The sequence below is a fragment of the Macrobrachium rosenbergii genome, unplaced genomic scaffold (assembly GCF_040412425.1).
Source record: "Macrobrachium rosenbergii isolate ZJJX-2024 unplaced genomic scaffold, ASM4041242v1 13875, whole genome shotgun sequence".
NCBI classification, from domain to species: domain Eukaryota; kingdom Metazoa; phylum Arthropoda; class Malacostraca; order Decapoda; family Palaemonidae; genus Macrobrachium; species Macrobrachium rosenbergii.
The window spans coordinates 1,380,210-1,395,189 of record NW_027100719.1 but is presented as its reverse complement, the minus strand read 5'-3'; the positions used below and the strand labels follow the sequence as shown (position 1 = coordinate 1,395,189).

Genomic DNA, 14,980 nt, shown 5'->3' with positions numbered 1-14,980 from the left:
CGACGGGTGGGTTGATGGGAGATGGTATTCACTTATACCCTCTCTTGTGACCGACTGGTTAGTGTGTCACTGTAGTCCTGATTCCTCGTCCGTCGCTGGTTCGAATCAAAGGACACCTGTGGACTTATTATCAACTAAAAATTCCCCTTGGTAACATATATGAAAATATATTACTTCTGAGGTAGAGTGAATTGGATACTAAAGGACGTTTATAAGCTTTCTGATTATATATATATATATATATATATATATATATATATATATATATATATATATATATATATATATATATATATATATATATATATATATATATATGTGTATGTGTGTGTGTGTGTGTGTGTGTGTGTGTGTGTGTGTGTGTGTATCTCTCTCTCTTTCTCAAGTACCTGCTTAATCGTTGATTGTTATTCTTCATCTTATTAATGAGCCTAGGTTGGTTCAACATACACTTTAAGATTTTTCAAGGCTGTAATTAATGTTAACGTCTCCTTTTCAATGGTAGAATAATTCTTCTGATACTTTTTCGACTTTGATGACATGAAACATACAGGATGCATAATATGGCAGTCATATTTATGAAGTAGAATAGCTCCAATTCCACAGTCAGATGCATCAACTTGTAACACAAACTTTTTATTGAAGTTTGGGGCCTTAAGCACTGGTTTTGAAGTTAAAATAGCTTTAACCATCTCAAGGATTCTTGACATTCTGGAGTCCAAACAAACTTGGTTTTCTGACTGGTTAAGTCAGTTAAAGGAGCTACCACGGCTGAGAAATTTGGACAAAACCAGCGGTAAAATCCAGCCATTCCCAAAAATCTTTGTAGTTGTTTTCTAGTAGTAGGAGGGGTAGCCTTACGAATACCTTCTACGTTAGCGCCAGGAGGAGTGAAAAGGCCTTTTCCAACTTCAAATCCTAAATATTGAACAGTTGCCTTCCCAAATTAACTTTTCTGTAAATTGATTGTTAGTCCAGCTTCCAGTAGTTTCTTGAACACCTTCCTTAAAATCTTCAGATGTTATTCCTAGGTGTTAGAATAAATCACAATGTCATCAAGGTACACACCCACTCCTATTGATCCTAGCAGTTGATCCATCACTCGTTGGAAAGTTGAAGGTGCATTCATCAGACCAAATGACAAGAAATTGTATTGGCACAGTCCAAAAGGAGTAATGAAAGCTGACAGCAGTTTGGCATCCTCATCTAAGGGAATTTGATAATATCCTTTCAACAAGTCTATTTTGGAAACAAACTTAGCTTGTCCAATATTATCAAGTAACTGATCAATAAGAGGTAAAGGATAATTGTCAGCCATACTGATGGAATTCAGTTTCCTATAATCAGTACACATCCTAAATGAGCCATCTGGTTTCTTCACTAACACACAAGGAGAACTGTAATGACGAACTGGGTTCTGCTAATCCATGCTGCAATAAATATTCAACTTCTTTTTTCAAAACATCTCAATGAAAAGGTGATACATGGTAAGCTCTCTGTTTAAAAGGCTGCCATCTTCTCTGATCTTTATCTCATGCTTTGTCAAGTCGGTACACGTAGGTACATCTGCAAAAATCTCAGGGAAACTTTGAATCATTTCACTTAATTCCTTGCTTTGTTCAACACTCAGATGTTTTAGTTTGTTCTCCAAATTTTCAATCATTGAAGAGTTGTTCATCTTGTTTTCAGCTCCCAATTTGTAGCCATCACCGTCCTCTGTAGATGAAGTTGTTTGGGTTATAGACACTGTTTCAGTTCTAGTCTCTGAGAGGTAAGGTTTCAAAAGGTTCACATGTATCTTCCTCTGTCGTTTCCTTCTTCCTGGTGTTTCAGTCACATAAGTTCGATCCCTTAACTTCTCTATTATCCTATAAGGACCTTGAAACTTATTGGTTAGGGGAATCTTTTCACTGGTAAGAACACTAGAACTTGCTGTCCAACACTATAATTTCTTAGCTTAGTCTTATCATCATATTTCCTTTTCATTTTCTCTTGACTTATTTTCAGATTTTCTAAAGAAAATTTTCTAATTTCTCTTAACCTTTTCTTCAAGTTCTTCACATATTCTCCTTGGACTTCCTTTTGATTTTCTTCCCAGTTCTCTGCAAGAATCTTCAACGGACCTCTCACGTCTCGACCAAAAATCATTTCATTTGGTGAACATCTCATACTTTCTTGGTAAGCATTCCTAACTTCAAATGACATCTAAGGTAAACCAGAATACCATTCTCCTCCTGATTCATTACAGTACTTTGTTAACATACTTTTCAAAGTCTGTTGGAACCTTTCCAAGGCTCCTTGAGTCTCTGGATGGTATGTGGATGATAACAGTTGTTTCACTCCTAACAAGTTCATCACATTCTGCAATAATTTTGAAGTAAAGTTAGTTCCTCTATTGCTTTGCACAATTTCTGGTATTCCAAACTTGGAGAAAAATTCCCCAACTTCTCAGCAGCTACCTTTGCACTTATACTTCCTACAGGAATCGCCTCAGGATACCTTGTTACTGGACACATTAATGTCAACAGATATTCGTGTCCTTTCTTCGTTTTGCTAAAGGGTTCTCCTCTAACTTCTATGGGTTGTAGGGGGGCTTTCTGAATAGTTTCATTCGGTTTTCCAGCTATCTGGCATGTATGACACTCTCTGCAAAATCTGCTAAAATTCTTGTGAAGCCCAGGCCAGAAAAAATATTTCATAATCTTCTCAACAGTTTTCCTGATTCCCATCTGTCCAGGCTCGTGTGCTACTGCTACCACTTGTTTCCTCAACGGATATGGGATCAAAATTTGATGATATTTCCCCCATTCCGCATTTCCTGGAATATCTGCAGGTCGATGCTTCCTCATTACCAATCCTACCTTTAGGTAATAACAGGTAGGAGTTTGTTGCATCTCTCCTTGATCAACAACTCTGAAGAACAAATCTGCCAGCGTTGTATCCTTCTTCTGCAGTTCTATTAACTTCTCTCTATTCACTTGACCAACTTCAAGGGTTGAACTCTGCTACTGTAGTTTCACTACTATCTTCAGGAACACTTTGACTGTGCTGAGTCTCTTCAATAACAAAGGATCCTCTTCTCCTTGGATACTTTCTTCATTACTAACACTAGGGAAATCTTCACTTTCCTGGAACAGCTCTTCGAAGATCAAAGATCCTTCACTTGATCCTTCTGGTGCAAGTAAATCCTCAGTTTCTTCACTTCCATACATAGTTCTCTTCACACTCCTGGTAGTTACACAACTTGGAAACAGGTGGGGATTTTTTGTCTCTATCTCTACCGTAGGACTAATCCTCAACGGTTTGTCTGCCACTATACAGCAAGGAACAAAGGGTACACCACCAACTTCATTACCCAGTAAAACATGCATACCTTCAGCACCAATTCACAGGAGAAATGTAAGCATATATGAGTTACTTCCTCTCCTCCTATACCCTTCAAAATAACTGAATCTCCTGTGAGATTCTTCTCCAACTGTGGGTGAACACCACGAACTACCACACTATGGTTACTTCCTGTATCACGTAATATCTTGACTGGTACCTGCACACGCAAGGAGGGAGTTGTCAGCATACCTTCATAGATATATGGCTTAAATGCCTCCACACTGTTCAGCCACTCACTGCTTGAAGTTACAGTTCCATTGGTTGCTAAACACTCTGCTTGTCTAGTCTCAGTATTTCCCACACTATTCCTCGCAGTTGGCCTCACCTGGTTACCCTTCACCACTTGTCCAACTGGCGTGGTCTACTGTTGCGTCTTACAATATTCTCGACTATATAGTGTCCTACTCTTCCACACCTGTGGCAAACAACGTTAGTCATCTGCATCTGTCTTGAGAAACTGGAAGGTTAGGGTTTACCATTCGATTGCTGAGGGGTATATCCTGACTTTGTACTGGCATAGCTATTAGAAGGGTTTCTCACACCAATATTTTTAAAATTCGAATGAGACCTATAACCTGTGAGTTGTTGGTTCTGGTACTTGACATTATAATTCCTTCTGGTAGTTATAATATTATAATCCTCACTCAGTGTAGCAGCGTTGTCAAGTTTCTTAACCTCTCTCTCTCTTAAATAAGCTCTTATGTGTTCAGGAATTCCTCTCAGATATTTCTCTGAGACTAATAATTCCTCAAGTTCATCCATAGACTTAACTTTAGCGACCTCCAACCACTGTCTGAAACATCTTACTTTATAGGCATAATCTAAGAAAGTCATCTTGTCATCCTTTCTCAAAGATCTGAATCTTTCATTGTAATATTCAGGGGTCATCTGGTAAACTTGTAACACATTGTGTTTCAGTACACTGTACTCTTTACACTGATCAGTTGATAGAGCTAAATAGGCACTTCCACCTTTGCCAATGAGAACACTCTGTAACAAGACTGACCATTTATACTGTGGCCATCCCATACCTGTAGCAACTTTTTCAAAGTGCTCAAAAAATTCCTCTGGAGCTTCTGTAAACTTTGGAATAAACGTCTGCACTCTTACTACATCAGGCACAGGGTCTTCGTTACCTTGGCTATAGTTATACAGGGTTACAGGTAATGTAAATCGAGCTCTGATTAACTCCAACTCCCTTTCATGTCTCGGTCTTTCTCTGTCTTCTTTTTCTCTATCAGCCTGCATCTGCAGCTTAAGCAACTTTTCTTCTGATTCTAGCACCTTCAGTCTACCCCAACTTTCTTCCGTTTCTAAACGTCTAAGCTCTGCCTCTGCATCACTGTTCTCATTCTCTTGCCCTTGCTTATATGTAAATTCCATCTTAGCTGCATTCAACAATTCATATGCCTCATTTAACTCTCTATCTGCTTTACCAGAGTCTATCAATGCCTGAATTGCAATTCATTTGATTTGTGCCTCAATCATACCACTAGTCACATTACCACTACAAGCGACTCCTAAAGCAATCCACTGTGCCTTAGTTGGGTTAGATTCAGATAACTTTCTGATGGATGGAGAGCCCAAAAACTCCTGAACTTCAAACAGAGCCATTCTCTCTAATTTACTCAACTAAATATTTTACAATACAATTCAAAATAACTATGTGGTCACTCTCCTATCAAAATATTTCCCTAACACCACCAGTATAAACCATAAATATATTGTCACGAAGTGATCAAGTACCTGGTTATTGCACAACTATTAAATCCAAAAACTTTACCTCACTTCAGCCAGATACCTGAACCCTCATAACAATAATATTATGACTGAACACTCTAAAGGTAACAGTGATCCCTTAAAACTTGCTTATCACTTGAAAAATCAATCTAAGTTTATCAAGTTATGAGTGAGGTAGTAACTATTAAGCAAGAAATATACTACAGGGAAAGGGCATCACTCCATCAAACAACTATAATTGTTTCCCTGGTCTTAATTCACTTCAGAAAAATTGTAAAGGAGAACAGAACATGTTTATCACTTACCTTGTGCATACACAAATAACCCTATTCAGTGGTGGTCAAAACTGAAACACTGTGCTTTTAAAACTTTAAATACAAAAATTTATTTATAACTTCAAAAGTTATAATTAGAATTCACAATCTGAAAAAAATTTACTATTACTTGAAAACAAAATAAGATTTAATTAATTCTTAAACAAGATTAATTCACAAAACTTTAATTTATCAAGAAATTATGTTAACTAAGCAAAATTCAAACTATTAAGATTTACTCCAAATTTGAAAAAGAAATCTTAACAAATGAAAATCACAACAAGTATGCAAAGTTAAAGTATCAACACATATAAAGTGCTAACTAAATCATTGTTAAACCACCAACAAAAAAATTTGGGTAACACTATGAAACTGTAAACACAAGAACACACAAATGAAATGTAAAAACAAGAACATAAAAAATACACAAAAAGTTTATCAACAATAATTTTACTAAGGGAAATTCTGTTTAAAGATTATATCTACCTTTTTAAAAGATTATATCTACCTTTTTGCCATGGTAAAAAATTAAGTAAAAACCACTTTACCTTATACAAGATTCTGCACACCATTACACAACTCCTTTTTCCTTTTTGCTGCAGCAATAACACTTTTATCTAAGGCCTGTTACTGTTAACTGTCTCTTATATCAGATTCTACCAAGGGAGCATTAAATATTAACAGTGACCATAACCTTACACTCTTCTACATGAAGAGAGAGAGAGAGAGAGAGAGAGAGAGAGAGAGAGAGAGAGAGAGAGAGAGAGAGAGAGAGAGCACCCTATCTTTACCAGGTCTCTGTCTGAACTAACTTTGTTCTCCCAAAGTCTTCTATGAGGTTAAACCTGGGTTGCCAGTTAGGCCTTTTTAGAAAGTGGTCATCCTAGAAGAAACAGGAATATACTGAGTTTCTTCCTCTACAATATGAATAAACAGAATTTCTTTCCAGCAGGAATAAACAGATAATTTATTCTCTGGCTCAAAGAGCTACATAGGCCTGCCTCTTATCTGAATGATTGACAGTTTCCTGTTTGAACACTTGTATGAACACAGAGGCTCTCCCAGTGACATCCTCTCCCTGGTCAACAAATATTATCAGGCCTTTCATCTCTTCTCCCTTTTGCATAAAGCATTTCCTGTGGTCACCCACCTGAGTAAACATTCAGCTCTGTACACACAGGCCTACAGGAAAATGTATCTTAGCTTATCACACAACCAACCAACCCTTGTAAGATCTGGTACTTAGCATCTCCCACAAACACTATTTTCAAAGCTATTACAGTCAATACATGACAAACACAAGAGAAAATATATAAGCATTGCACAAAAATACACATAGTACAAAATCACCTCTTTATATTTCACAACACGTGAGAAATATAAAATAAAATATATCAAAAATACAGAAAACATATTATTTTTATACAATTCACACATATCATAACACATATTATAATATATATATATATATATATATATATATATATATATATATATATATATATATATATATATATATATATATATATATATATATATATATATATATATATATATATATATTCTTCCTCTGATAATGCCAATTGCTCTTTATTCCACTTTATGGTTTATTATACACAATTATAACAGTGCGGGAATATGGGAAGCAATAAGGCAAAGGGGCCTATTGATCAGCAGAGCTGATACCGTGAAATTGGCAAACTTCATGTTTCACATGAAATAAAATCAGCATTTTACTAATCTTTTTGCTCTCTGGAAATTATTTAACTCATGATGTTACTACCATTACACATAGACACACACACATACACATGCATATATATATATATATATATATATATATATATATATATATATATATATATATATATATATATATATATATATATATATATATATGTACATCAGTGGGGAGGCGGACATAAAGACTTGTTTTAAAAAGGGTCAGTTTATTCCCGACGTTTCGTTTTCAGTTCAGTTTTAACATTGCCACTGAATAGGTTGGTCCAGATCTGCTTACTTTTTATTATTTCTTTATATTGTATATATATATATATATATATTTTTTTAGAGAGATTGTTTTGTTTTTTATGTTGTCCTTTTTAATTGTCCCTTCTATTTTTATTATTCTTTAAAAATTGTAATCCATTGTGCAATCCTATTTTTTTTTATTTTAATTTATATGATAGCCTTTTTGTAATTTATGTTATTTATTTTGTACAGCCCTCGAAAATGCAATGAAGCCATTACGAAACGTCGGGAATAAATTGACCCTTTTTAACAAGTCTTTATGTCCGCCTCGCCACTGTTGTATATCTGGTTGTGGCCACTGCTGTTTGATATATACATATAAATATATATATATATATATATATATATATATATATATATATATATATATATATATATATATATATATGTTATATATGTATATATATATACATATATATAGACATGTATATATACATATATATATATATATATATATATATATATATATATATATATATATATATATATATATATATATATATATATATATATATATATATATGTATACACACATATGTATATATAATATCTATATTTATATTTATACATATGTACATATATATTTATATATACATATACTGTATGTTTATACACACACACACACACACACACACACACACACATATATATATATATATATATATATATATATATATATATATATATATATATATATATTATCACATTTGTACGTGATTCATTTATCACACATTAACAAAGGTGGAAAATAAGAGGGTATAGGTACTGACTGGTTTGACTTTATTTCATGGCTTGGAAATAAAGTTGAAACCGGTCAGAACCTACATATCTCCTATTTTTCACCTGTAATGTGATATATATATATATATATATATATATATATATATATATATATATATATATATATATATATATATATATATATATATATATATATTACACATTTATTATACACACACACACACACACACATATATATATATATATATATATATATATATATATATATATATATATATATATATATATATATATATATATATGTGTGTGTGTGTGTGTGTGTGTGTGTATGTATGGGTGTATGTATGTATGTATGTATGTATGTATGTATGTATGTATGTATGTATGTATATATATTCATGAATAACGCCGCTAGATGACTAACTTTTAAGCCCTTACGGCAAAATACCAGGCAGTATGGGAGAGATGAATACCCATAGACATATAGTAGTGATAGGAGAATTTTTCGACCAGTAAGGGGCTCGTCTTTTTTCAATATATTAAAAGTTTCGGCTTTCATACACTTACTAGGATTAATATGCACAACGTCCTAGAATTTAGATCGTACGCTATTTAACATAAAAACAAATACCCTTGTTGCAGCTTCGCTACTGTCAAAGGCTGAGCCAGCAATATTGACCCCTTATAATCAAAATATGGTTTAAGATGAATGGCAACAACCATCAGCATCACTGCTTTGTCACTGTGTAATGATGATTTATATTTATTTTTTATGTACATCAAGAAATTTGTATCATCTTGTTCCGTGGCCGAGCTGATTTTTTTTTTTTTTTGAGGCAAACACTCTTTTTATAGTGGAGTAGCTTGGTAATATAACAGTTTCTTATCTCTCAAGAGCCTATATCCCTGGGGAGAACAGTTATATAAGATAGAGGAAAATATCGCTAACTCAGATGAATAATCCATCTTTTTAAGAGTCATTAAATGCAGTTGTTCACAAACAAAGTTCAGTACAGTAGTGTTTAAATGATGGTTCATCTAAAAGAATGGATAAAAATGGAATCACGAACTGAATAACACTAATGCTGTTGCAAGTTTTTTAACTCCTTTTATCGATATCTGGTCTAGTTAAGTTATCCAGTATCTTTTCAAGTGTATTAGTATCATGGACTTCTACAAGAATCTTGAAGCCCCCTAATCGATGTACTTTATTGTCTTGAACTAAAGCTTGCACTGTGCAATTATTCTTCATCATTAAGGACAGCATTATTTTTGGGCATGGGAATTGCGCAACAAGACAAACTGAAAGTCCTCGTTATTTTTTTTTTTATCAAAGTCCAATATTGAGTGTCTAAAAATTGTAGCTTCCCAAGAAGTTCATCAACAGAACTGAATAATCTAGAATTGTTATACTGAATGCCAACTGCAACACTCTGTTATTGCAGCCTGCGTTGCTGATTGCTCCTTCCTTGCTCTCTTCGAATCTGGAGATTGTCTTCGATGCGATGGCCCGGACAGATACGAGGGAGAGTTAGGTAACTGTGATGGAATGGCACCTTTACGAAGTTGTGGCAACTTCAGTTTTGTAGTAGAAGTTGTGCCAGTATTTTTGTCATAACAGGATTTTTCTTATCTAATATCCTCTGGCACGAAATGTAAACTGCAAATCTAAAAATAGATTTGCAGTATAATAAAACTCTTGCCCATTAACGAATATTAAAGTGTCGGAATATCACAGATAAATACATCATAGTAAGTAATTCAAATGTAGCTGTATAATAAGTTCATGATACTCCTAAGTTACGCATATTCGTTATATTGGCAAAAAACTAAACTAATTTTCCACAAACGATATTATAATTTCAATAGTACTGAGGTAAATGTCAAGCGTATTTATATACTCACTTTGCTATATTTGGTCGGGGTGTAGCTTTCCCGTTTTATGTTGACTTTGGGCCCTGTCTCATAATTCCCCTTGCAGTTTGGGGCAACACAAGGATAGGGCATCGTCACAAAAACACTCGCAAACTTATATTTAGTATCAATATCCCTTTTGTTCCATAAATAACACAAAAAAGTCAGTAATTCGCTCAAAAAAAATCAAGGGTGTGACCCCTTCTGAATTTAGATGAATACTAAAGCAGGTAGTGGGTAGAGGTCAGTCAGACTACCTTTGCTTCAAAAACCCCTGAGGACGTTTAATTCTCTAGGCCTTACGGCCGTATGCTAAGAGAAAATATAGGGACTATAATATAGACCCTATATTAAAATCCTATGCTTAGAACATATATAGGCCCTATAAATTTAGGGTTCCCTATAATTTAAGGGGTGGTTCCAATACTATTTAGAGGGTGGTCCAGACATGCCTTTCGCAAGCCCTATAAGTAAATAGTAGTCATGACATCAACTCTTTGCTGGTGGAAAACTCTGATATTATCAAAAGACGTCTTACAAAAATAATTACATATACAAAGAAAGAAAAGCTATTGTACAGGCGGACAAAACTCCATATTTTATGAACTCGGTGATGTTCCTCTCGGATTTCAAGTATAACAACATCAACAAGCTTCTGCAAAGTTAGACAGGTGAGAATTCCTTTGATTATTTTTCGAGTATTGTAGTACACTGATGTTAACTCGTGCAATATTTTCAAGGCATCATACTAGATCGTTCTGTGTGGTGTGAAACAAAGAAAGATAAAATAGTAGTTGCAAGTAAACTTGCAATTTGAATTCGTAAATTAATTACATTCCTCAATAGATGTGATAGCTCATGCATGGAAATGGTGTTGGTTTTTAACTGATGTTAAAAGGTTCGTCTTACATTACTTGTATATTTTATATATTTCAGCATGTACCGACAATTTCGTCATATCCGAAATCTTCAGCGCTATCAGCATGGCCACATACGAAGGGTTGTGACAGACAGAAGCAACCCATTCCATGCCATGACGGAGGAAGAATTTCTGATGAGGTTTCGATTAAGTAAAGAATGCACCCTTTCATTGATTGCACGGATAGAACATCGGCTGCCCCACGCTCTTACCAACAGAGGTAGGCATGAGCCGTTATCACATTGTTTTTATAAGTTATTTTATCGGTTTCTGATGATTGTGTTATTTGAAAGGTTATATGATGCTGCCTAGAGATAATATGATTAATACAGTAAAAGGATTATACAATTTTTATGTAAAAAAACATGAGAATTATGCCTGTACATGGTCTGAGTGAAGTATTTCATGATTTTTCTTTTCCACAGGCTGTCCTGTGCCTTCTCACCTGCAGGTCCTAATTGGATTGAGATACATTGCCACTGGAAACGACCAACTTGGTATCTCAGATTGGTGTGAAGTATCACAGCCTTTTGTCAGTAGATGTGTTGCCCAGGTACCCTATGCGATTGGAAGTTTGTGTGCAGAATTCATCAAGTTTCCAGACCAAGATAATCTTACTAGGACCAAGCATTAATTTATGACTATAGCTGGAATGCCAGGTGTAATTGGGTGCATTGACTGCACTCATATTGCAATTGAGATGCCAAGTCACCCACGTCCTGAAGTTTTCCGCAACAGGAAAGGTTATTTTTCATTTAATGTACAAGCAGTTTGTGGTCCTTAGTTGCAACTGTACAACATTGTAGCTCGGTGGCCTGGCAGTGCACATGACAGCAATATTTTTGAAAATAGTCGAATCTGTCAGGAACTCGAAGATGGTATTCTGCCTGGACACTTGTTGGGCGACAGTGGCTAGCCATGTCGTGAATATTTGTTGACTCCTCTGACAGCTCCTCATGGCCGTGGAGAGAACCGCTATAATGCTTCTCACATAAGAACACGAAACACTGTTGAGAGAGCATTTGGCTTATTAAAAAGATTTGCATGCCTTAGAAAGAAAATGACTTCTATGAGAAACACCAAACACATAATTGTTGCTGCTGCAGTTCTCCACAATTTGGCCATCGCCTACAATGTACCTGAGCCAGATAATGCAATTCATGAACTTCATAATCCACATGACCCAGAAGCCCAAGGAAACATAGAAGATGAACTGAGGCAGCAACCTCAAGCAATGAGAAATATCCAAGGAGTCTTGAAAAGACAGCAAATCATAAGAGAATATTTTGCTTAGGGAAAAATCACCACCACTAGGCTTGAAGTTGCAAAAAAAAAAAAAAAAAAAAAAAGTATAAAAAACAAATCCTAACACAAACTTTGTATTGTTTTTGGTCACCTTACTGTATATACAGCACAGGTTTGTAAATAAAGCAGAAACAGTTATTTGTAATTTTAATTTCCACAAAAATATACATATAGTAGCCAAAATATATTGCAGACTAGAGTAAAATGCACAAGTTCATCTTTGTAGTAATACAGTATATATATGTATATGTGTCTCCCTGAAGAAAAGAAAAGTAATAATGGCAGGTCATCGTGCAGTAAACACATTAATTAAATGCCAGTGATTAAACAATCTTTCTAAAATAATAATAATGCTTTACTTTATTCATCAAGTCCATTCTCTTGCAGACATTAACGCAAAACACCACTTCATCACAGCTAAAATATATATAATGATGTTGCACTGAAAAAATTGGTGACATTAGATCAATTTAAGGCATCAAGTTATCACATTTTTCTAGTTACTTGCCCTAGTTCCCTGTAACTTCCAACAGTTTCTTGCCTACATCAACCCAAATTTGATGAGCCTGGAGACGAAGGTTTGCATCCTCCTCTTCTCGTTTATATTTTTTTTTTTGGTTTTTCTTTTTAATTTCAATATCTAGCCTGAGGCTTTCCATGGTCATCTGATGTTCCTTTCGCTGCATCCCAAGAGATGCTTCGAAGCTGGCCTCTTGAGTGAACTTAGCAGTTCGTCGGCGCTTTCGGGCTGAGGTGGAATTTGATTGGCCAGGTGTTGTGTGCATTGTGATGTGATGTCTGTGGTATTTAACTGTATAGAGGTGGGTGTGTCTCTTGAAGTATTAGCTTTCTGTGAGGAGACTTTGCCAGCTGGTGTGCTTTGTGCTGTGTTGAATTCTGAGAGTTTGGGAGGTGTTTCAATGGAGTCCACAGAGTTGTTTGTGTGCTGTCCCATTATTTGAGTATCAAATGTTATCTCACACTCATGCCCATCATTTCTTATTCCAATCACAGTATGTGGTTGACCTGAAATGGCAAAAAAAAAAAAAAATTATAATACTGATATGATTATACTGGAAAAATTACTTTTGCAAACTGTAGGGCTACTAATTTATCCTAGTTCTATAAAACATTCCTTAAAAGTAGAGTAAATATTAAAGTAATGAATGATTTACCTATTCCTAATAGTAATTTCACATTTGTGGGTCATACCATGTTAAACATATACAGTATACTTGTGCAGTAAGTTAACAATTCAGAAAATAGGTTAGGTTACAGTGAAATTTGAGAAAATTCCCTATGTGACAAGAAGAGAGGAGTTGCCTAGACCCGGTTAACTGGGGGGCTGTGCACCCCAGGCTCCCCCTTTTTTATTCAACAGAGTTCCACCTTTATATCCTTACATTTTAGGCCAAGATAAACAACTTTTCTTCTATAATTTCAACTACATTGACTGCGTTCTTGCGACTTGCAAGAATATTACCAAATAGGAGCTAATTTTACTTTTTTACAAATTGATAGGTGGGGGATATGTGTAAAACAAGTGATTTCCTCTCAATTTTATAGGTAAAAATGAATAAAGTATTTGAAAGAAAATCAATAATATATGCAAAGCATTCTAGCAGAGCTCTCTGTAGAATGATCAAAGTAGGACTTACCAGTACTCTGAACTGCATCACAGTCCAGTTCATTCTCCTCACCATCAAGGTCATCTCCAATGATAGAAAGAATTTTTGCCGTCTCTTCATCTTCAGGCTTTGGAGGAGCACCCCCACCTGTCCTCATAGTCTCCCGCTTATGGACAGCATGCTGTTTCTTTGCTCTGAAAATGTTACAAGAAAGTTAAGTGGTTAAATGAATATCTTTGTTCTAAACAATTAGGCTAACCAGTATATAGCCTGAAATTAAGACCAAAAAATTAGGCTAACCTGTATGTACCTGAAATTAAGACTAGTACACACTTCGGGTAGTTTACAGTTTCATTGGGCAGTCTGTGCAATTCCTTCTACAAGGACCAATCCCTTCGCCAAGGTTAGAAGTTCTGTGACCCCTGGCATTATAGGAACGGTTAGGTGTAGTTATGTTCACAGAAAGGGAGGTGTCATGGGTTTAAAAAAGCGCCTTCGGCCAGGTTAGAGCATGAAGCCCATGTTAGGTTAGGTAGGTGAGATATGGTTAGGTCAGACTGTTTGTATTCGTCCGCCATCTGTACCAGCCAGGAAACTGGCAGACCATATCCTTGCCCAACAAAAAAACTGTAAGCACTCCCAAACTAGACTCATTCTTAAGTGAGGATTATTTTATTATTTTCCTGCTTTGTCTTCCCCATCCAAAACCCAGGTCCTCACCTACCATTTAGATTCTTAGGTGGTTGTAGATTTTTGTATATTACAATGATATTTAATGTATATATTAGGGTGTCTTTTATTATTTTAGCTACATGGAACACCAAATACTGATGTGGACCTGTTGTAAAGAATTACCTATAAACCTAACTGAGGCTTAGCACGTATAGTATATGAACCTGATAAACTAAGGTACATCACTGATAAACATTCCTTTAGCGGCAATAAGAATTTATTTGTACCAAACAAAGGTTAGCCTGAAATTGCTGCTCCCCATTCGAAAA

The 14,980-nt window shown here is 35.1% G+C and overlaps 1 protein-coding gene and 1 long non-coding RNA gene across 2 annotated transcripts; one reads left to right on the top strand and one right to left on the bottom strand.

Moving 5' to 3' along the window:
• The first annotated feature begins 10,425 nt into the window (after nucleotides 1–10,425).
• Nucleotides 10,426–12,400, top strand: LOC136837899 (uncharacterized). Its single transcript, XR_010852801.1, has 3 exons — nucleotides 10,426–10,798; nucleotides 11,064–11,266; nucleotides 11,472–12,400. It is a non-coding gene; the product is annotated as an uncharacterized lncRNA (long non-coding RNA).
• A 441-nt stretch (nucleotides 12,401–12,841) lies between these two features.
• Nucleotides 12,842–14,396, bottom strand: LOC136837898 (uncharacterized). Its single transcript, XM_067102780.1, has 2 exons — nucleotides 14,010–14,396; nucleotides 12,842–13,377 (listed from the first exon to the last, which is right to left on the bottom strand). The coding sequence occupies exons 1-2, from the start codon at nucleotides 14,134–14,136 to the stop codon at nucleotides 13,013–13,015; spliced, it is 492 nt and encodes a 163-aa protein (XP_066958881.1). The 5' UTR covers nucleotides 14,137–14,396; the 3' UTR covers nucleotides 12,842–13,012.
• Between the last annotated feature and the right edge of the window lie 584 nt (nucleotides 14,397–14,980).